At 38.5% G+C, this 22,891-nt stretch overlaps 2 protein-coding genes across 2 annotated transcripts in view; one reads left to right on the top strand and one right to left on the bottom strand.

The window, feature by feature from the left end:
* Positions 1-20,644, bottom strand: part of LOC6583491 — a 68,940-nt gene extending 48,296 nt beyond the window's left edge. Inside the window, exon 1 of the mRNA XM_002009123.4 lies at positions 20,325-20,644. The gene's annotated coding sequence lies outside the window, so the exon portion shown is untranslated. The remainder of the gene's footprint in view (positions 1-20,324) is intronic.
* Positions 20,645-20,830: 186 nt separating this feature from the next.
* On the top strand, positions 20,831-22,852 carry LOC6583492 (islet cell autoantigen 1). The gene is made up of 3 exons (XM_002009124.4): positions 20,831-21,686; positions 21,748-21,990; positions 22,053-22,852. The coding sequence occupies exons 1-3, from the start codon at positions 21,102-21,104 to the stop codon at positions 22,485-22,487; spliced, it is 1,263 nt and encodes a 420-aa protein (XP_002009160.1). The 5' UTR covers positions 20,831-21,101; the 3' UTR covers positions 22,488-22,852.
* The last annotated feature ends 39 nt before the right edge of the window (positions 22,853-22,891 follow it).

Below are 22,891 nucleotides of genomic sequence, written 5' to 3' on the forward strand. Positions count from 1 at the left end.
TCGACTTGATGGCGACTTGACCCAGTTACATTTGTTGATGCTTTTCAGTTTTCTTGTTTAGTTTTAGTTTTTTCGTATTACTTTATTTGTTCTTCCACGTTGTAATTAGTGGACGAGAATTGTTTATAATGAGACTGAAACTGAAACTGAGACTGAGAGGCATGAAAAAAAAAACAGTTTTTGGGGTCGCATTCGTGCGTATTTATCATAATTAAAAGATTGTGGCCATAAATAGCGCAGCACACACACGACGTGTTCGCATTTAAAGGTGTGTATGTGCATTTTGAGGTGAGCTTAAAGTTCAAGCGGCTAAAAAAGTTTACGATCTGAAGGACATTTCAAAAACAGCAGGTCAAACTCGGGTCAATCTGGGGTCACAGAGTTGACTCAGCGGCAGATTGTGGTGAAAGATTCTGTTGCAGCTGCTGGCTCATTGATTGGCGCCGAGTTATTTCCGGTTAACGTGATCTGGCGAATCTTTAGCGGCCTTTGGGCGATGGCGATGGGCAGTTTGAATGGGGGCTGGGCATACTAACGGGCACGTGCCTATAGATAAGTCAATGGAAATCTGAGCTCGTTAACCGAAAGTGAACGAAAGTGAAAACGCAGCGAGAGAGATATATCAACAAAAGTCTAATCAGTGCAACTAAGTAAAAAAGTGGCCAACAAGCAAAGTACACACAAAACAACAGAAACCAACAATAACAACAACAACAATAACAGCAGCAATAACAAGCCACATATCATGCTTGAAACTCTCTTTCTGTGTCATTGGCAGACGCTGGGTCGTTTTTACGTTTGGCTTTGACTGACTGACAAATGAAAACTCAATTGACTATCGCAAGACAATCAAAAGACGCGAACGAAGACGAAGACGAAGACAACGATGCTGCCACACTGTCGATGTTTGTTGTGGCTGTGGTTGTTGTTGTTGTTGTTGTTAGCGTTGCAAACATTACACATTACAACCAGGCAAAAGAAATGACAACAACTGCAATGGCTATAGCAACAACAACAACAACATCAGCAGCACCAGCACCACCAGCAGCAAGAACAACAACACCTACGAAAATTCACTTTCACTCATCGGTCTTTTAATTTCTGAAAACGTCATCTTGTCGTCGTTTGCCGCTGCCTCACAAACCAACAACAACAACAACAACGAGCATTTCAAAGATGTCGCTGATTGATGCCCAACACCGTGTGGTGCTCGCCAGGGGGCGCTCCAAACTAGAACAAACGAAACTTGTCAACGCCCAGTCCCCCCAATCCTTAACACGCCCTCTATCGGCCTCTACAACTGCAGCCTGTCCAATTAAATGCAAATGTTTTCTTTTTTTTTAGAAATCGCATCCAACGGCAGCACATAAAATCAAAAGATGCAAATGAACAGAGCGAGAGAGAGAGAGAGTGAGAGAGGGAGAGATGCTCTGGGTCCAGTTCCAATGGCTGGCCACCCACATGGACATTGGCGCTACAAACGTCTCACTTCGCCTAGGCAGTTGTTGAAATTTATGTGCATTTTGATGAAAGCGCCAACATCGTGTGGGCGTGGAGCGATGCACAAGGTAGGCCCCCAAAGCGTTTGTTTTCCTTTTGTTTTGGGTGGGCTTGGGCACTGGGGGAACTGGGGGACTGAGTTGAGCGAAGACCTATTCAATATTTATAACTTTTATTGCTTGTCTTTTGGTGCTTGGCAATTTCTCGCATTGCCGATGCTGCGGCATTGAAAATGCAAATCAATATTTTTTCATAAACTATTCGAGAGCGAGAGAGATGGCACGAGGGAGGAGTGGAAGGGGCAGCGGAAATAGCCCCCAGCTATAGTCGGCAGAGCGAAAGCAGCTGGAGAGCAGCTATAGCTTCTTCGTTGCAGTTATGCAAGAACTTTTTCACTCAGTCCACAATATCGAACTAAAAATATCGAGAATATCGGAGATGTTTCTTTTATAGAGATCATTTAATATATTTCAGAAATCTATTTCATCTATAGAGTATATAATAAGGCTTGTGTAGATAATAATAATATTAAATAATCTCTTTTATTGGATCCGCTTAAATGATTAATATCATTATCATTATGATATTCTTATAAGAATCAATATATACCTGTCAGCATGATGCGTACATATACATATACATACATATATGTTCTATGTGCTCGAAGTCCTCTCAGCTATAGAGCTTGACAGCACCTAAAAACTCGCATTGATTTTGAAAAGTTGATTAATGTAAATATTTGCTTTCATTCATGGAACTGGGGAGCTCTTGTGGCTGCTCCACATTCGTTACGTTTATTGCCCATTTCGGACAGCTATGCCAACTGAACTGAACAATTTGGCAAAAATAGCAGCATGTTGCATTGCAACGATTGTTGTTTACCCAAAGTCAGCAACAACATTTCAAACAGACAACAGCAAGCCAAGAGCTGATGTCGAAGTTGAAGTCCAAGCCATGGGCTGGCATTGCGGCCGTTTTTGTTGGAGCCCAGATTATGCTGATCATACCATTATCATCATCATCATCATCATGATGTTCATTATGCACGGATTTATTTTTAGACTCGACTTTTCGTCTTTTATATTTGGGCTTGAATGGCAAGCCCAATAATGTGGTTCATTTCAATTGTTCGAAATTAATTTGTTTCCGTTTGTAATTAAATAGCGAATTCAGCTGTTCATATTGTTGTTGTATTTGTTCTGTAATTGTTGTTGTTGCGGCTGTTCAGCAATACGAATCGGGTCAAGCAGCCGAGCTGACCTTAATCACAACTTGTGCGCAATTTTTAGTTTTATTTTGTATTTTTTGGTCATTTTTGTTGTCGCTTGGATTACCTTCAAAACTCATAAATAATGTTTGGGTTTCTTGGCTCTCGCTGTACGGGCCAATCGGGGCCTAAGATTTGCCAGCATTTCTTTCGGAGAATGTGAAATCCAAGCCAAGTGCGTCCGATTCAATCCAACTAATGCATCACCCACCTTGTCGTGTGGCTCGATTGTCTATTTTTGTTAGTTTTGTTTTCATTTCTTTTTTTGTATTTTGTTTTTTTTTTTTCTTGCCCATAATTGTGGCTGATTTTATTGTGAATTTCTTGTCAATTCATGAACTTTAATTGCCCGTTGTTATGAGCGGCTCAGACACACAGTGTCTAGGCTGCGCTTCAACTCCAGCTCCAACTCCAGCTCCAGCTATCTAGCTGCAGCCCCAGTGGCCAATACTCTGCATGATATATGGCCTGCGGCAAATACCCCCTGGCCCTGGCCCTGGTCCGGGCCCCTCTATTTGGCTAACTCTTTCTAGCAGGCTGGCTGTCTGGTCCAACGATTGATGTGCTTATGCAATGCAACCCTTGCCCCAGTCTTTGGCTTTTGGTTTTTAGTTTTTGCAACCTTATCGGTCTTATGCGCATCGCTGGCTTTGAAGTTCAGTTTCAGGCACGCAAATATCAAAAAGCAATGCGGGCTAAATAACAACAACAGTTATGGATTTTAATGACGGGTATGCCCAACTATCAGACATCCTAAATAACGAATCTAATCCCTGGTCTTTAAGCGAATCGCTTTGCTTATGGAAAAACTAGCTAAAAACATAAAGATTAATACTTCAACTTTCCATTCATATGAATTATTAGAAAAGGCTGAGCCAAGTCTGTAGATTTATAGAAAAATGTTTACAATTTGTTGAATATTGTTGTATTAGGAACTTTAAACTTTGATGGTTTATATGAGCTGTAATTTCAAATATATAGCAATAATAACAATTGTGCATCCCATTGCCGATTTTATACAAATTTTTATTTCAAATGTTTTCGACTCCCCGTATCATATACTAAATTAAATGTAACATTCTAGGTGAACCAGATTCATTTCATTTTTGCATTTATTTGATGTATGAAACAAATATTCCGTGTTGAATATATGAATATTTAAGTGCTTATACAAATAAAATGATAGATCCATAAATTATTCAACACAAATTAAAGGTGATCTAAATTATATGAAATATAAAAAGCAGAATGACATTTTGTTAGAGCGTTAAAATAAAACAACTCCACATTTGCCGAATTCAAGATGGAAACTGAACTCCTTATTGCTTAAAATCCTAGTTCTTATATACCTAACAGAGACTCTTAAAACTACTTCCAGTCACTGGAAGGGTGCATTTTCTCACACAAACAAGTGCCCAGATGTTTACTTAAGTGTCCCTTTTTTTTGAATCTTTGGGCCCAGGCTCACGTTACATTTACATATATTAGACGCTGCATTGGTCGCTGCAACTAAGGGATGACATATTTATTACTTTGTGTCGGATAACGCGCAGGTTATTCGAGTACTGTCTCTATTTTTATTATTATGTATGTTCATGTTTGAACATTCTGCCAGGGGCCCAAAAATGTTGTGGTTGTAAAAATTTTTATTTTTTGTTCGATGACTCGCAGGTCATCCAGTATTCGCATGTTTTCAAACATTCTGCCAGAGGGGCCAAAAATATATTTGCTTTTTTGTTTTCATTTTAATATTAGTTTGATAACGCGCAGGTTATCGAATAAATTTTTTTTGTCGGATAACGCGCAGGTTATCGAGTATTTTTCTGTATATTTTTTATATTTCAAATTATATGGGACCAGGAAATGTTATAGCTTTTAATCGCCTCTTTACATTACATTTTCTTATTGTATATATGATTAATATTAATGCAATCAAAATACTTATTAACATAGAAGCATGACCTGATATGTGATGAAAATGGAGCCCTTTTAATTCTATATGGCTCTCCTTCATTTGCTGTATTGCTATTTGTAAATGCTCAATTTCTTTCGTATGATTTATTCTTGATAGTGCTAATGGGTTCCAAACTATTTTTGGAACGTCAACAATCTTTCCTACGTATGAGGGTGCGATTTTCTCGTATTTTTCAGTGTGAATATCATTATTATGAGCTATTATGGTCTTATCTCCTGATCGAGCTGTGCAATCTGATTTCATTTTCAACATACCCTGTTCTGGTAATTCTATTAGTTCTTGCTGTGCTCCCTTGCATCGTACGCTTAGCTTTTCATTAATCGGTACTTTAAATAACCACCTACTTTTACCTTCCAATTCAACCCAGTATGTTTTTGAATGAACTAATGTTTGATAGATACAGTTCGCCGGTCGGTTTGGCTTGAATGGTGATATTTCGCAGCTGTTATCGTTGGCATTATCCCAGGGCCAGTTACCTTCACATATGAGCTTGTTTGGTTGCCATTTTTTGCATTTATTTAATGTGGCTTCGGCCATTAAGTGGTAAGAATCAATTTCGAAGTTATACACTAAATATTCTGTTCTTTGGTGTACCATTATCATTTGGTCGTCATTGTAGACTGGTATTGGGATAACCTTATATAAATGAGATGGGTATCTGCTGAATAGCGGAATCTTGGCGTTAACTATTATTTTGTTGTCTATAAAGGTTCCTTTCGTTGTAAGTAATTGATATATTTCTTTTAGTTCTGTACCTGTCCTTTTCCCTGGTAAGACTAAATTCTCGGACAAACTTTCTTTTATCTTGGCTATTTCTTCCCCAAATTGGTAAGGCTTCAATATAACCGGGCTTAATCTGCTATGATTTATATCAATTAGCATATTTATTACCCCTGTTTGAATCTTGTCACATTCTTCAATTAAGGCATTTAATTGATTTGTTATCATAAAGAAATTAATTGCTTCCTTATACACATAATACGATTCTTTTAGCAATTCTGTCATATTGTCTATACGTATATTCATGTCATTGAAATGAATATTGATTTCCTCAGTGGTTCTTTTGAGTATATTTGCTGTGGAATCTATTATTGATGTCTGTTTCTCACTCAATTTTTTTATGTTATGTTGGTTGTCTAATAAACTGACCATGTTTTCTTCCATTTGTTCTCGATCGTCTGCATCCATTATCCCAAATAGCAAGTGATATAATGAGCCCATGAATTCGAAAGGTGCACGTTTGGTTCTTGGTTTATTTTGTAGTATAAATAGTTTGTTATTATCTTCTAATTCTGCTATTCGTCTTTTTGTATTATTTAGTATTATATTACATTGGTCCTCGAAACTCTGTAGTTTCGTACACACTGCTCTCATTTTCCCTTCTAATTCACTCCCTTTCTTTAACATGTCAAAATATGAATCTAGGTTATAGTAAATAATTAGATCCCATGATGAGGTTACTATTTCTACTTCACCCATTGGATCTAAATAGATTGCTGAGTTGTTACCTAATTTTGAAATTGTTATCTTATCGCTTTTCGTTACTTCTGCACTTGATACCTGACAGAAGAGAGCTAAGACTAGCATTGCCATTAGTACTTTTAGTCTTGATCCTCCTTTCCCTCTGCTAGATTGTCTTGTGCTTCTTAGGTCTGAGTCTTCATTTTTTAATTCACCTAGCTGACATACTTTATTGATTGGTCGTGTAACTAACCCTTCTTGAGATTTAACTTTTACGACTCTAACTTTATTGTCTTGGCCTTTGTGAACTTCTTTTATTATCCCTAGTGGCCATCTAGCAGGGTGACAATTTTCATCCTTTATTAATACTATTTGCCCTTCTTCTAAATTTGGCATCTCTTTTTTCCATTTATTTCTTTGCTGAAGGGTATATAAATAGTCATTTTTCCACTTATTCCAAAAATCTCTCCTCATTTTTTGGATCAGTTTCCATCTATCTAGGTTTCCTATTTTTCTTCTCCTGTTGACTCCACTTCACTTACTGTGGGTCTACCTATTAAAAAATGTCCTGGAGTTAGTACTTCTATATTATCGATATCATCCCCTGTAGTGTATAGAGGTCTGAGTTTAAGACTGCTTCAATTTGACATAATAGTGTCGTCATTTCTTCAAAGGTTAAATTGCTATCTCCTATTACTCTTTTTAAATGATATTTTACTGATTTTACTCCCGCTTCCCAGATTCCTCCAAAGTGAGGGCTTGCCGCCGGGATAAAATGCCACTTTATTTGTTCTTTTTCTAACGTTGAAGAAATTTTTGTATTTTCTTGAATTGTTTTCTTAAATTCTTTTTCTAGTTTTTTAGCTGCTCCTACAAAATTTGTACCGTTATCAGAATATATGTTTAAGCATTTTCCTCTCCTTGCAATAAATCTTCTCATTGCCGCTAAAAATGCATCTGACGTTAAGTCACTAACTGCTTCTAAGTGTATAGCTTTTGTTGCCATGCACACAAATAATGCTATGTACCCTTTATACATTTTTTGCCCACGATACTTAGAACATTTCATATAATAAGGCCCTGCATAGTCTATTCCCGTATTCAAGAATGGGTATGACATTGTAATTCTATTCATAGGGAGATTTGCCATTATTTGTTGTGTGGGTGTATGATTATATCTAGTGCATGTAATACAATTACGTAAGTATTTCTTTAGACAGTTTCTGAGTCCAATTATCCAATATTTTCTTTGAATATAGTTTCTCATTACATTAATACCTCCGTGCAGAGTGATAGTGTGCGCATCTTTAATTATTAAGTTAACTAAATGGCATTTGTCAAGAATAATTGGATGCTTTACGTCAAATCCAATACTAGCTTTCTCTAATCTTCCTCCTACTGAAGTATTCCCTTTTCATCTAAAAATGGATTCAAACTAATTATTTTACTCTTATTTTGTAAATATTTTTTTCCCAACAGCTTTCCTATTTCTGTTCTAAACTGACATGCTTGTTGTTGTTTAATAATTAATATTCTAGCGTTATTTAATTCTTCTACTGTTATATATTTTTGTGGCTTTTGTATCGTTTTTTTGGTTATGATTTTAATAAATCTAATAATAAATGCTACTACTTTTTGTAATTTTTGCATACAAGAATATCGTTTGATTAATTCACCTATTATATTCTTTTCTGAGTTTTCTATCATAGTGTTCACACTTATTTTTTCTTCATCTACATTTTCTTCTTCTTTTGGCCAATGGTTCTTTGATTTGGCTAACCACTTTGGCCCATTCCACCAAATTTCGCATTCTACTAATTTATAAGTATTGATTCCTCTGGATGCTATATCTGCTGGATTGTCTTCTGATTTTACATGATTCCATTTAATTTCTGACATTTTCCTAATCTCATCCGTTCTTTTTCTAATGAATTTATTTTTATTCAATCCGTTTTGGATCCAAGCTAATGTGATAGTGGAATCACTCCACGCAAAGATTTCAACATTAATTTTAATCGATTCTGTTATTTTAGAAATGAGTTTTGTCAAAAGATGGGCAGCGCATAGTTCCAATTTGGGAATAGTTTTACGATTTTTCTTGGGATTAACTTTACATTTACTAGCTAATATCATTACCGAATTACCTACTTTGGCATATACTACTGCTGCATAGGCTTTTTCAGAAGCATCAGCAAACCCATGAAACTGTACTTCAATATCTTTTTTGTATTTTGACCCACCTAGGTATTCTTAGGTTTTGTAGATGTTTCAAATTATCTTGATACTCTTTCCATTCTTTGATTTCTTCTTTGGATAGTTCTTCATCCCATTTTTTATCAGTTAGCCATAGCTTTTGCATAAACAGTTTCCCTATTATGGTCACTGGAGCTAACCACCCTAAGGGATCATATATTTTAGCAAGTGTTGATAAGACTGTTCTTTTATTTATTGTTTTAATATTGTTGTCAGTGAAACTAAATTTGAATTCATCTTTGAGGGGTTCCCACTGTAGACCTAATGTTTTTATTGACTCATTCTCTTCAATGCTTAACACCTTATTTTCTTCATTTCTGTCTATTTCTTCAATTATTTCTGATTTATTTGAAATCCACTTTCTCAGATTAAATCCTACTTTTGCTAGTTCACTGGAAACACATTCAACAATTTCTTTACAGTTTTGTATGGACTCAGCGCCTGTCATAAGATCGTCCATATAAAAATCTGTTTTAATTATTTCTTTAATTGTTGCGTTATTGCAATTATTGGCTATGTCTAAAAGAACTCTAGTGGCTAAGTAAGGAGCTGATGCAGTACCATAAGTGACTGTGGTAAGCTTAAAGTTCTTTAGTTTTTTACTTGGAGAATCTCTCCAGACAATATATTGAAATTCTTGGTCATGTTTTGCTATTTTTATTTGCCTATACATTTTTTCTATATCTGCTGATACTACATATTCCCAGCGTCGCCATTTTAATATAATGTCAAATATATCTTTTTGAACTCTTGGTCCCGTCCACATAATGTCATTTAGACTTTTCTTATTTGTTGTTTTTGCAGATGCGTCAAAAACTACCCTTAGCTTCGTTGTCAGACTACTATCTCTTAACACTGCCTGATGTGGTAAATAATATTTTCCTTCTTTATTTGTAGATATCATATGTCCTAACTGCAAGTATTCGTTCATGAAATTTGTGTAGTCTGTTCTTAATTTTTCATTTTTTTGCAGCTTTTTCTCTAAGCTAAGAAATCGAGCTATAGCTTGTGGCTTTGATTCTCCTAATTCATTTTCTTCTTTGAACGGAATTGTTACAACATATCTACCCCTTGAATCAATTTTTGTTGTATTCTGAAAATTTTTCTCACAAAATTCTATCTCTTTGACATCTTCTTCTTCTTCGTTTTCTAATTCCCAGAACCGATCTAGGTCTTCTATTGCAATACTTGTCGCTACTATCGTTGTTTTACCTTTTGATTTTGTACAACCTGATACAATCCAACCAAATTCAGTCTTTTGCCCAAGTAATCCATCTATCTTTACTATCCCATCTTTTAGTACGTGTGGATATAAGTCTGCACCTATTATTATGTCTACACGACCTGGTTTATAAAATTGTGGATCAGCTAAAGTGAAATTGTGCCATTGAGCCATGTCTATATTTGCTTTACTAACTGGGAGAGCTTTCATTAACTTTGATAATATGATGGCCTCAACCCTAAACTGTTCTTTATTTGGTTCTCTAGGTTTTATTATTAGCTTAACTTTGTGTTTCGACCTACAAGTATTTTCTGATGAGACACCACTTATTTCTGTCTCATTTCTGATTCTGGGTAAATTTAGCAACTGTGCGGCCTCCTCAGATATAATTGTTTTTTGAGATCCACTATCTATTAAGGCTCTTAAGTTGATATAATTCCCCTTTATTGCTTTAACTTTAATTATCGCTGTGGCTAATAAGGCCTCTTCATTTGTTACTACTGTATTAACTTTTTCTGTATTTCTATGTAACATTGTATGATGAGGCTTCTTACAAAAGTAACAATTCATGCTACTTGTACACCTATTAGTATTCGTGTGTCTTAAACACCTCAAACATAACTGTATCTTTCTTGCAGCATCCAATCTTTCTCTTGGGACCATTGCCTTAAATTTCGTGCATTGCGTGGTACTATGACCTACTACTTTGCATATAGGACAATTGTAACCAGAGTGAATTTTCTTTTCCTCCTTATTTGAAGTGGATAATGAACAATGTCGCTGATCTAAGTAGTCCATTACGTCAGTCAGTAATTGTATTTCTTTTGTCTTTTTTATTTGGCTTTCGTATAATTGAAGTGCCTCTTTACTAAATTTTCTTAGTATTATGTGTGCAAAGATTTTATCAACTTCTTCTGAAAGTTGAGCCTTACTTTTAATTATATGTATTGACTCATTAATTGTATCAATAAAATAATTGATACTTTTGGATGAGTCAATATTTAAATTTGGAAGGTCCATTATTCGGTTCAATTGTTCCGAAAAAATTTTCCTTTTATTTTCATATCGCTTGGTAAGTAATTCCCAAGCGGTAGAATAATTATCTGCGGACCCCGTTAATAAATGAGCAACCATGCTCTTTGCTTCTCCTCGTAATGAGGATTTTAGGTAACTGAATTTGATAGAAGGAGTTAAATCTTCTCTTCTATCAATAAGGTCGCAAAATAATTCAGCGAATAAATCCCAATCTTTGACATCTCCAAAAAATATTGGGACTTGAATTTTTGGTAGACCCGGAAGGTTATCCATTTTTTCGTGGATTATGGGTTGAATTGGGGTGCCTTTTTTGGCTTCTAACGCACTGATTGCATTTTGCACATCAAAATCTAATTCATTAACCTCTTCGTCAAACATTTTGTTTGACACATATTTATTTCTTAGCTCCTGAACTAGCTTTGAAACTTTATTCCATAAATATTTAATTTTATTCTTTCGAATCTCGAAGATTCCTACGTTTCCTTTTGCAATGTCCTCATATACTTCTACTAAATATAGTTTTAACTGTTCGACTTTGCTTTCAAACTCTACTTCTTCTTCAGAGCTTTTGTGAACTGTGACTGCTCTAACATGCTTCACATCTTTATCTTCTTCTTTCTCAGCCCTCATAATTTCTAATTTCAAATCTTGTATGCTTTTCATCGCTTTATCAAATTCCTTATTGTTAAAGTATGCATGGTCTATTACCCCTACTTTTAACAATAAGGTATGATTATTTTCTAATTCTTCTTTTATTTTTTCTAACTCTCCTAAAATTTCGCTCGGTGGCCTAATTTCTTCAGATGAGTCTAGTTTTTTCAATCTGGACACTAAGTCCGATTGCATTTTCAAGAGCTTTATCACTTTTTCTGACAGCATTCTTTTTATTTTTATTTATATTTATAAAAAAAAAATTAAACTACGACTTATCTTTATTTTATCCGCGCTGTCCTCCTGTTGATCCAGTCTTCTCTGAAGGGGGCGCCTGATGATCTTGGTGATATTCCTCTTCCCGTTGGCCACTGACGGTTCTGATGAGTCGCTTTCTTTCGTCGAATTTCGCTGTAGTTTTACTCTGTCTCTCTTTTTGGATGGAGAACAGAAACCTTTTGGTAGTATTCTGCCTCTCCGCACTTTGCGCGAGAGAACAGAATTACTTCGATTTTTTATTTTTTTGAACCGAATTTTTCGGATTTTTATTTATTATTTTTTTTTAATTTTTTCTGTCTCCGCACTTCACGCGAGAGAACAGAATCACTTCAATTTTTGTTTTTGTTTTTTGTTTTTCTCTCTCCGCACTTCACGAGAGAACCGAACTTTTCGGATTTTTTAAATTTTTTTTTTTTATTTGGTCTAGTCCCTTTTTGGGAATGCAGACCCACCAGCACTACAAATTTTTCTTTTTTTAAATTTGAGCACCACTTTTAGTTTATATATGTATATACTCTGTCTCTTACCACTGGCGGGGGAAAACAGAGTAATATACTATATTTTGTCTTAAGCTGAGTTTTAAAACTATCAGCATTAAGACGCTGGTTCCTTTCTCTGTGTCTCTTACCACGGGTGGGGGAAAACACAGAGAACGCCGAAGGACCAAAATGTTAGAGCGTTAAAATAAAACAACTCCACATTTGCCGAATTCAAGATGGAAACTGAACTCCTTATTGCTTAAAATCCTAGTTCTTATATACCTAACAGAGACTCTTAAAACTACTTCCAGTCACTGGAAGGGTGCATTTTCTCACACAAACAAGTGCCCAGATGTTTACTTAAGTGTCCCTTTTTTTTGAATCTTTGGGCCCAGGCTCACGTTACATTTACATATATTAGACGCTGCATTGGTCGCTGCAACTAAGGGATGACATATTTATTACTTTGTGTCGGATAACGCGCAGGTTATTCGAGTACTGTCTCTATTTTTATTATTATGTATGTTCATGTTTGAACACATTTACTACATCGATATATGAACATCTAATTCTTTATATCATTGAGAACATTCTCCATCTATCAAATACAATAATATATTTGTATTAATGCTAACATCTGTGCCCAAGACCCATTCAATATTTATATTTTAGATATTTAGATGTGCAATCCAGGGTATCTAAGAAACAAAACTCTTGTGAACCCTGTAGCGATTCACCCTGTAGCCCCGTGTACGCCCACACAAAAGAAAAGTCAGCACACAACTGCGATTGGCGGATGGCGAATCGCGAAGCGAAAATCCGCTTTCAAAATGAAATTAAAATTTTTTATCATTTTGGCTAAAAATATGCTGCATGCAAAAAGGAAAACAAAAGTCGAGAGCCAAAGCCGACAGCCAAAACACGCAAAACTAAAGTGCAAAATGTCGCGGCGCGATAAATTGAAACGCCGGAGCGGAAATGGACGTATGAAGGTCCTTCAGTGACCCCGCCAAGGGAGTGGCGTGTTCCAAGTTCCAAGTCCCACCAACTTCCTAAAAGCCAACGACACAAAACTAAACAAAACTCACTTTTTGAGCGGAAAAAAGTTCATTTGCCGCAGTCTAGACAAAAACATTCAACTGCAATGGCTGTGGCAATGGGGTGTCAGGGGCTGCTACCCTCCGCCGTAGGGGAAGGGGGATAGGTGTGACGCGGCTGCCAAAAAGGACATTAAATCATTCAGCACGTAAAAGCCAGACCGTGGCCAAGGGTCTACACAGCTCTCGAGGCCAGACAAACAAGGCTAACAAAATTTCGAGTGTATCTAAAATGTGTGTGTGTCTGTGTCTGTGTGTATGATATATCTACATTTACATTTATAAGTTATATCTGTGTGCGCTGTGCTAAATAATAGTAATTTGGCTAATTCAAAAATTGCAGCTATCGACGCGCCACTGTTGTTGCTGTTGTTGTTGTTGTAGTTGTTGCCGTTGTTGCTCGTTTGCTTCTAGCCATGAACTTGAAAATGAAATGGTCGAAATTGGTTTTCGTTTGGCTTTTGCTGCTCCGCCTTTTCGAGCTGACAAAGTGAAAATTAACAACTATTCTTGTGATTGTTTTTTTGTTTTTTGTTTTCAGTTGTTGGAGCTGTAAGCGAAGTAAGTCTAAACCGAAACATTTATGCCCTTGACTATATGAAAAAAAAAAAGTTTTTTGTGCAAGCTACCTAAACAAAGAAAGCGAACTGATTGTTGCTATGGCAATGATATGATATAGGCTTTACTTCCCTTGCTAAATGGCTTAAAGACGGGTTTTACCTTTACAAATTTTATTTATTTTATGATTACCTGGCTTACATATTTGATTTAATTAATACTATAGCTTAAAAAAATAACATTAGATATCTTCTTTACTCAAAATTCCTTGAAACTTCTTAATTATAATACTGCATTATATTAAAAACTTTCCAAATCGAAAATTTATTTTTGTTATCAATTCGAAATAACAAAAGTTTATTAAATCCACAAATTGGCTGCAGAAATTCAACTAACTTTTTTGCTGAAAATTCTGCTGATTTATTAATTTTATTAAACATTATATTTTCTTATCTATATATAATAATTCATTTTTGTCAAATTTTATTATGTATCCATTGTCGCATAATATAAAAATTTAAAAGCCAACTGCTTACAAAAGTGAGAATACTTATGGTACGACCTTTGCGAATGGGGCGTATGAGTAATCAACACACATTGCTTATACAGCATACGCCCAGTGAGCTGGATGCATAGACAGACACACAGACAAACAGACAGCCAGACATACAGACAGACAGAGAGAAGAACCATGTGGCTGGCTAGCCAGTTATAAAGTATTTTTAATGAACAAATCGCCGCAGCCAGCAAACAGTCTTTTGTGGCTTTAATTAAAGAGCGAATGCAGCAGCGAGCGCAACCAAATTTGCATTACCAAAGAGCCAACAGAAATTGTGTAATTGAATTGAATGCAGATGCAGCAACAGCAGAAACAGCAGCAGCAGCAGCAGCATTAGTAGTTGTGGAGCATTTTTTAAGCAGCAACTGCTTAACAATGCGGAAATGTGGCTGACTAGTCGGTAACTAAGACTGCAGTTGGTTCAATTGAATTATTATGCAATTAGCAATTAGCATAAATTGAATCAAAGAGACATCAGAATGCCAAAGGCAGCAAACAAACACTCGACTAGGTCAACCATTCATCAACATATAGCCAATTGCACAACGGGGCGTCTGCCCAAGAATACATAATAGCACAAAACATACGTACGTACATCAAGGTAACATCCGATCGAGCCGAGGCATCTGCTTGGCGCATTGTTTGTCCAATTGGCGCAACATTTTGTCAGGCAAATAATGAAAATTTGTTTCATTGTTGATATTTGCATTTGGCAATCGAGACCACATGGCACAAGAATTCAACGCGCAGCTAAAACCAAAACTCAAGTGCCTCGAACATTTCGTCATACTCCGTAGGCAACATACACATACATACATTACATACGTATATTCATATACGTCTGTCTATATATGCGGGCACGAGCTGCATCTCCTAGCTAGTCCACTTTGGCATTAAACAATGCTTGAATCTAGCCAACAGCCGCTCGAGTGCATCTGTCTGCATGTTTGTTAAATCGTAGCAGCAATCGCTGCTAGCCAAAAGGCGCTGCGTCATGGGCACATGGTTCTTAACCAAAGGGGGAGTCAAAGTCCAAGATGCGAATGCGCTATAAATAGGCAAACAATTGATGGCAACAGAAAAAGAAGAAGAAGAACAGTGTAACAAGCTTACAGCAGATGTCAATGCCGATGCTGATGCAGAGCCAACAAGCTGTAAGCAATCTGGCTTAATCATGTGAGAAACGTTCAAAGCACCAACTAACCCGGGCCCAAATAACAATAATAAACCAAGAGCAAAACAAAACAGAACGCAGTCAAGCTAAACTTGCAACAAAGTTGCATGCACACACACACATTCACACATAGACACGTGAAAATCAAGTTTTCTGCAAAGATGATGATGATGACGACAACGCTCAAAAGTGTTCTGGCCAAGTCTTTCATATGACTCAACCAGCTCTTACAGCCATATACAAACAATAACAAAAAGAAAGATGAGTTAGACAAGTTGCAGATGAGATACACTGCAAAAGCAAGTCCATCAACTAATGGAATCATGTAATAATGTGTATGTATTTATATTTATATTTATATTTATATTTATATTTATATTTATATTTATATTTATATTTATATTTATATTTATATTTATATTTATATTTATATTTATATTTATATTTATATTTATATTTATATTTATATTTATATTTATATTTATATTTATATTTATATTTATATTTATATTTATATTTATATTTATATTTATATTTATATTTATATTTATATTTATATTTATATTTATATTTATATTTATATTTATATTTATATTTATATTTATATTTATATTTATATTTATATTTATATTTCAAGCCTCTATATCTCAACATTCTTCAGAAAAAATTTAATTTTTTTACCAATTAAGTTATAAGTTATAGCTTAATATTCTTTCACAACCATAGTTAATAACTTGCAGTTATTAGTAAAGATTTTCTCAAATCTAATTAAGGTCGTTCGTTAGGGGAATTTTTAAACTTGGTTACCCACGAATCTTAGCAAATTTAAGCCAATTGGCTACTGAGAGGAAATGTTATTTCCTGGAAATGCGCTGAGCTAAGCTCGAGAGCTCTTTGTGCACAACAGGAGCAGCAGCAAATAGGAGTCACTGCTGAGGCTGTGCAAATGCATGCGAGTGTGTGTGTGTGTGTGTGTGAATCACAGGAAACAGTTCCGAATGAGCTCATGTGGATGTGAAAAACTTGGGAAATTCGTTTACTGTTGTGAGAACGAAAGCGAAACAAGCGTAGCGAGCAAGCGAAACGATGCCAAATACTAGCAAAAGGCAGCATAGAGACAGAAAGACAGACAGACTGGCAGAGCTCTTCAGTTGCCCCAACAGCCCTCAGCTAATTAGGCGGCTCGCATGTGCGGGCGAAAGAATAGTGGGACGCTAACAGCAACAACAACAACAATGAAAAATCGCTCGCTTCCTGGCCAAAGCAATAAAAGAGCAAAAGAAGAAGATAAAACGAAGAAAAAAATACAAAATAAAATGAAAAACACAAACTTGTTCATCTTCAACTAACGAGCCGCAAGGTGGGCGCTGGGCGGCGACAGCGACGGTGGCGGCTGTGGGGGCTGTGGCGGCTGCGGCGGGTGGACAGGTAAGAAGTAGATAAGTAGCTAGGTAAAAAGCGTTCGCAAGTGCAAGTGTAACAACGGCTGCTGGGGTGGGTGTAGGCCGGCAAGACAATAAACAAATAAATTACATGAAAGCGACTGCCACAGTTTTTTGTTTCATTTTTTTTTTCTGCTTCTTGTTGCAAGACGAATGTGCAACGCCAAGCGAGCGAGAGCAAGATAATCAAGCGGCACGAACTCTGCAGCAATGTGGCATCCTCATTAACCCAGACTATGCATGTGTGTGTGCTGTGTCTGTGTGTGGCTCCTGTATGCCTCGCTGTACTGAAAGTGAAAGTCATGGCGCAAATGTGCAACAGAAACCCCCATGCAACATGGCTGCAATCCGACAGAGTCAAAAGCAATTGGCCAGTTGAGCTTATGGGTTAATTAAAACGCCAGCCACGCACTTTTCCTCCGTTTTTCCTCGGCCACATCTTTAATGTCTCTATAAATCTATCGCGTATAACTCAATATTGAACGCATGTAAATATTTGTGCGGCCGCAAAGCCGCAGCGCGTCGCATCCGTGAGATGCCTTTGAAATGTTCGCGCAGGCCAGGCCAGATCATAGTGGAGCAAACGAGCGGAGCAGCAGAGTGGCAGTGGCAGAGTGGAGCGCGATAGATTTGCATTGGTTTTTGATTTGCTTGGTGCACTTTTCACTTCCATCTTCCGCATCGGCTCGAGAGCACTGAGAAAGTATAGAAAGCTGCTCCCAATGAGATTCAATAAATTTGCCAGGCGCTGGCAGCCACTTAAAGCTGATAGCTATATTTAAGTCTGAGGAGTGGGCAGACAGAGGGGCCTGTCCAGCAGCCAGCAGCCAGTGGCAAGGCTTCATTTTTTTTTTTTTTTTTTTTTTTGTGGGTCAATTGGGTAGTGCATGTGTTGGCGAGCGTTGCGAGCGGTGGGCTGCCAATTGGGTCAAATCAGTTGCCCAGCTCATTAGCACGCATTGATATACAGCAGCAGCTTCCGCTTCACGGCTGCCACTCGAGGCAGCAGCGCAAATTGAAATTTAATCAGCGCCAGAGACAATGCAAAATAAAAAACCGAGAATAGTGGTTATAAAAATGTGAATTGCCACTTGAACACTTGGACACTTGGCCACTTGGGCAGTTGGACACTTGGCCTCGTCACGTGGGCATGACAGTTAACAAACCTTCCTAGACGACTCAATAACCGAGGCACTGGCCTATTGACAGAGCACACACACAGAGATGTAGATTGAGATTGTGCAATGGGTGGGCAAGAATCTAAGCCGGAGCCCCAGCTGGTCTGCCTCGACAGACCTTGCCAAACGGTAAATGCTGCATTCGTATGTATGTGCGAGTGCGAGTGGGAGGGGTAGGCAAAGGGGGGTAGGTGTGCTGGGTAACATTACCATAGCCCACATAAGTGCACATGTCTGTAAGTAGTTTGAGATAGCTGCATTGACATGCTCTGAATACGGGCCGCTTATTGTAAATGCTGTGGCAATACCCTGTAAAGCATTAGCATAAAGGGGAGCATGGGGTAATAGGCAATAGGCAGGGCGAACCCAAGCGCTGCAGTTATCAGAACAACTTCTGACAATTTGCCTTATTATAGAGTATCCTGCAGTTGAGCTAGTTGCGTTGCACTTGCAGCAGCCGTTGCAGCAGTTGCCGCAAGCCTGAGAATGGCAATTTGATTTATTAGCTTGTTTTTGCGCTCAGTTTCGGCTGCGACTTAGTTGAATTATGCAACCGGCTATAAAATGCAGCCAGCCAGCCAGCTAGGCGCTATAAATTCTCGAAATGCGTTTTTTTTTCTTGGCTCACTGATTTTTCCCACAATTTGCAAACAATAATGAAACCCGCTGCGGCTGCTGCTGCTGCTGCTGCCGCCTAATTAAATCAAATAAGCGCAGCCAATAAAAGTAAAAACGAAAACGTGAAATCGAACAACAAATATAAGCCACAGTTGTTGCTGCCGCCGCTTGCGCTGCATGCCACAAGTGGCCGGCCGGCAACGACCGATAACAGCGGCAACAAACAAAAAAATTGGCAGCAAAAAGGCAGCCAATTAAGGCCAATTTAGTTGCAGCAACGCCGTGCGGCGACACAAAAAATAATCAGTAGAAAAACGACAGCAACAACAACAACCACTATGCACAAACTCTGCATGCAAATGAGAGCAGAGCAACAACCAAAAGTAACTTGATACGGCCAACAACAAGAACTACAACAACAGCGACAATAGCAACAACGGTGGCAAAAATTATGTATGCGCAGTTATTTGTAAAAAGTTTTCTTATTTTTTTTTTTTTAATACTTAATGCGGCCTGTGAGAAAAATGTAAAGCCAACCCGAGATTGCTTGACATTGTTGTTGTTGCTGCTGCATGCATGAGATTTTATTCATATGCAAAATGAGTGCGACAGGGAAAGAGCAAAAAACGGAACAGAGCTTTGTTATCGATAATGCGCGCTAGCAGCTGCTATCGAATGCAATCGAAACACTTTTGATTAATGTGACCAGGCGTTGACAACAGCTTCACTTGCAGCAGCAACAACAAAAACAACAACTACAGCGGTGGCAGCCACAACAAGTGTGTCAGCATCAAGTGCAGTGAAATCTGGTAGTTGTTGTTGCTCGTTTCAATAACAATTGTTAAATGCGACTGCGCAGCGACGCCGGCCCAAGGCGCAAGCCGGAGCGCGGCTTTGAAGCTGGAAAAACCAACAGCAATAACGGGGCTATAACGAGCGAGGGTCTGAGATGTTTTCTTATTGGGTTGGTTTTTGTTTTTCTTTCAGTTTTTTCTCTCTTTTTTTTGGCATGTAAAAGGCCTCGCGCTGCGCCCATTAAGCTTTAACTGAGACCTGAGGCCAGCAAGTGCCCGTGGATGACCTTTTCGTTTTAATTCCGATTCTGATTGTTGTTGCTGTGCTTTTATTTTATTTTTTTGTGTGCGCGCAGAGCCGAATCTAATTGTTGCTGCAATCAGTTTAAAAACTCAAGTGTTCCAAGGCGGCGGGTCACGCGCTGTTGGTGTTAACAGGCGGACAGACATAATCTTCATAATAAAGCAAACAATCAATTTGAGCTGGGCTCAAACACACACACACGCACACACACACAATAATGGACTTAGCACTTACGCACACCCACACACAATAAGTGAAGATGCCAGACGCTGTCATTTTCTGCAGGTGGCAAAGCCGCAACTTCAACCCGTTTCAGTGGACAGGCAGCGGCAAGAGCAACGGCAGCGGCAGTGACAGAAGCATTCGCACACACTTGTTCACTTTCTTCTGCAGTGCGTGTGTGTGAGTGCGCGCGCAACAGCATCCATCCCAACAAGCTAGCTGAAAGTAACTGTAACTAGTTGCAACTTTAGCTTACCTGTCCGGCGAATTAGCAATATGGGGACAAATATATGTCGCTTTCAATTGCAAATGCAATTGCAGTCCGAGCCGAACTTTAGCCCTGGCTCACACGCACACGCATACATACAGAGGAACACTACGAAGCGCGCGCGCGGCGCGAACATGTAAAAAAAACACTTGCACAAATATTGGTGTACGTAAAAATAATGTCAAGTTAGAGATACGGTACGAGCCGCAGCGCGTTCTATGCAAAATGTGTGCAGCTCACGGTTAAATGCAGCGCCAAACGAAAGCAACAACAAAATGCAAGACGAGCGCTTGTGTTCTCTTTGAAAGACTCAGTTACAGTTACGAAACTGCAGCTCGTATACGTCTGTTAACTCCACTGTTTAACTCGAAATGGCGATGTTAAAGTTATTTACGTGACGTGGTATTTTTTAGCGTTTAAGTTCACCGTTGCCAGACTGCCACTATGTTGTTTTTGAAAGCTTATTTGAAAACAAATATAGTCGAAAAATATCAAAATAACATTTAGAAACGAATATACGATACATTTGTCATTCTTCAGTATGATCTTGTAATTTTAAACACTGCATGAATAGCGAATGATTTGCCGTCAACTTTTATATATACATATTTCAAATAACTTTAACGAGTCCCGTTAATTTGTACAGTGTGGCAACGCTATTTTAACAGAATTTTGCGTTTGCGCATAACGTCCCGTTTGCTGTGAGCTTTATCTTTTTGTAGTAGAAGTTTTTTTTTCAGCTATCAGTGAAATTGATACGAAAATATGTTGAAGTCAGAAGTGCAACACCAATACTGGATAACCAAAAAAGTTGTGCAGCGCAAGTTGGGCAGCAAAGAGGACAAGCACATAATATCCTCAGACGCTGAGCTGGACGCCAAAATCGAGGTCTTCAAATCGATAAGTGACACCAGCTTGGAGCTGTGCAAAATCATTGACCAATACCAGGAAAGACTGTGCATATTGTCGCAGGAGGAGTGCGTGTTCGGGCGCTTTCTGAAGGAGGCTGGCAAACGTAGCAAGACGACGGGCAGCAGCATCACAAACACGGGCAAGGCCATGTCCTTTGCTGGGCAGCAAAGGATGTGCGTACGCGTTCCTCTACTGCGACTGCAACACGAGGTGGATGTGTATCGCTGTCGTGCCGTCAAGGACACTGAACTGACTCTACAGACCATGGAAAAAGAACGCACCGAATACCGTGCCGCCTTGTCCTGGATGAAGCACACGGCCAGCCAGGACATGGATCCCGACACTGGCAAGGGCCTAGATAAGTTTCGCACAGCCCAAGCTCATGTGAGGGCTGCCAAGCACAACTTTGACAGCTACTCCATGGACTCCATACAAAAAGTAGCCCAAATCATATAGATCCACCTGATAGTTCCTCGATTTAACTGAGAACTCATTTCAGATTGATCTCCTGGCCGCCGCCCGCTGCAATATGTATTCCCACGCCTTGGTTGCCTACTTGGCGGAGCTGAAGAACTTTGCCCAGAAAGCCGCATCCACTTTTCAGACCATTTCGAATGCGCTGGTGGTCAAGCCAAAATACGACTTCTGTGTGCTCAAGGAACTGTCCCAGAACGAAGGCGCCGATGCATCGGAAACAGTTCCGATCGAAGCTGTCGACAAAGACCAATCGTTATTCTTTGCGGTACAATGTTAATATAATAAGATATATTCGGCAATATGAATTGTATTTTGTTTTGTTTGCAGGACGAATACCAGGACAAGCCAAAGTCTGAGTCGCAGCCGCCCACAAACGAAACGCCCACGTCTACGGCCTCAGCTGCGCCCGAAACTACGTGTGGTGACAACGAATCATTGCTCATTGAACTGTCCAGGCAGTTGGAAGAGAGTCCGCTTATCGAGGCGCCGGCACTGCTGGAGGCTCCCTTGTTGGACACAAGCAACAATAACAAATTCTGGGCTCGTATGTTTAGTCAGCAGCAGCCGCCCACGCCCACACCCACGCCCAGCAGCGTCTGCCCCGCTGCAGCAGCTGCTTTAACCAAAACGAACGCCAAACAGAGCAATAACAGCTCTAACAATCCCTGGCTGGATCTCTTTGCTGACCTGGACCCACTGGCCAATCCGCAGGCATTCGACTTAAAACTGAGCGGCGGAAGGCGTGTAGCAGAGCAGACATAAGACCGAAATTTTAGAAAGGACGCGGAACGATGGTTTCCCGGAAACAGCAACCACAGCAGAAATCATACATAACGACGGCCAGAATCGAGCCGGATCGTTCGGTCGGTCTATCGTTAGTATTATTATTTTAATTCCCCTGTCCCTATCGATAGTTTCGGCTTTTTTCACTGTCGACAGCTGTAGCTTTTTCACACGACACATGTGTTTTGTCAATAAAAATGTATTATTGTTAAAAAGCATTTCCGTTACGATATACAGGATCAGCAAGACCACATATACATCCGATTTCTTAATAAAAATAACATATACCAAATGTTTCGATAAGCGATCAGTTGGCAATTTTGATTGCTTTTAAATGCATAAAATCATTCCGATTCTTCATTTTCATTATTAAAAAATATCAA

Source organism: Drosophila mojavensis, unplaced genomic scaffold (assembly GCF_018153725.1).
Source record: "Drosophila mojavensis isolate 15081-1352.22 unplaced genomic scaffold, ASM1815372v1 contig_74, whole genome shotgun sequence".
Lineage (NCBI taxonomy): Eukaryota > Metazoa > Arthropoda > Insecta > Diptera > Drosophilidae > Drosophila > Drosophila mojavensis.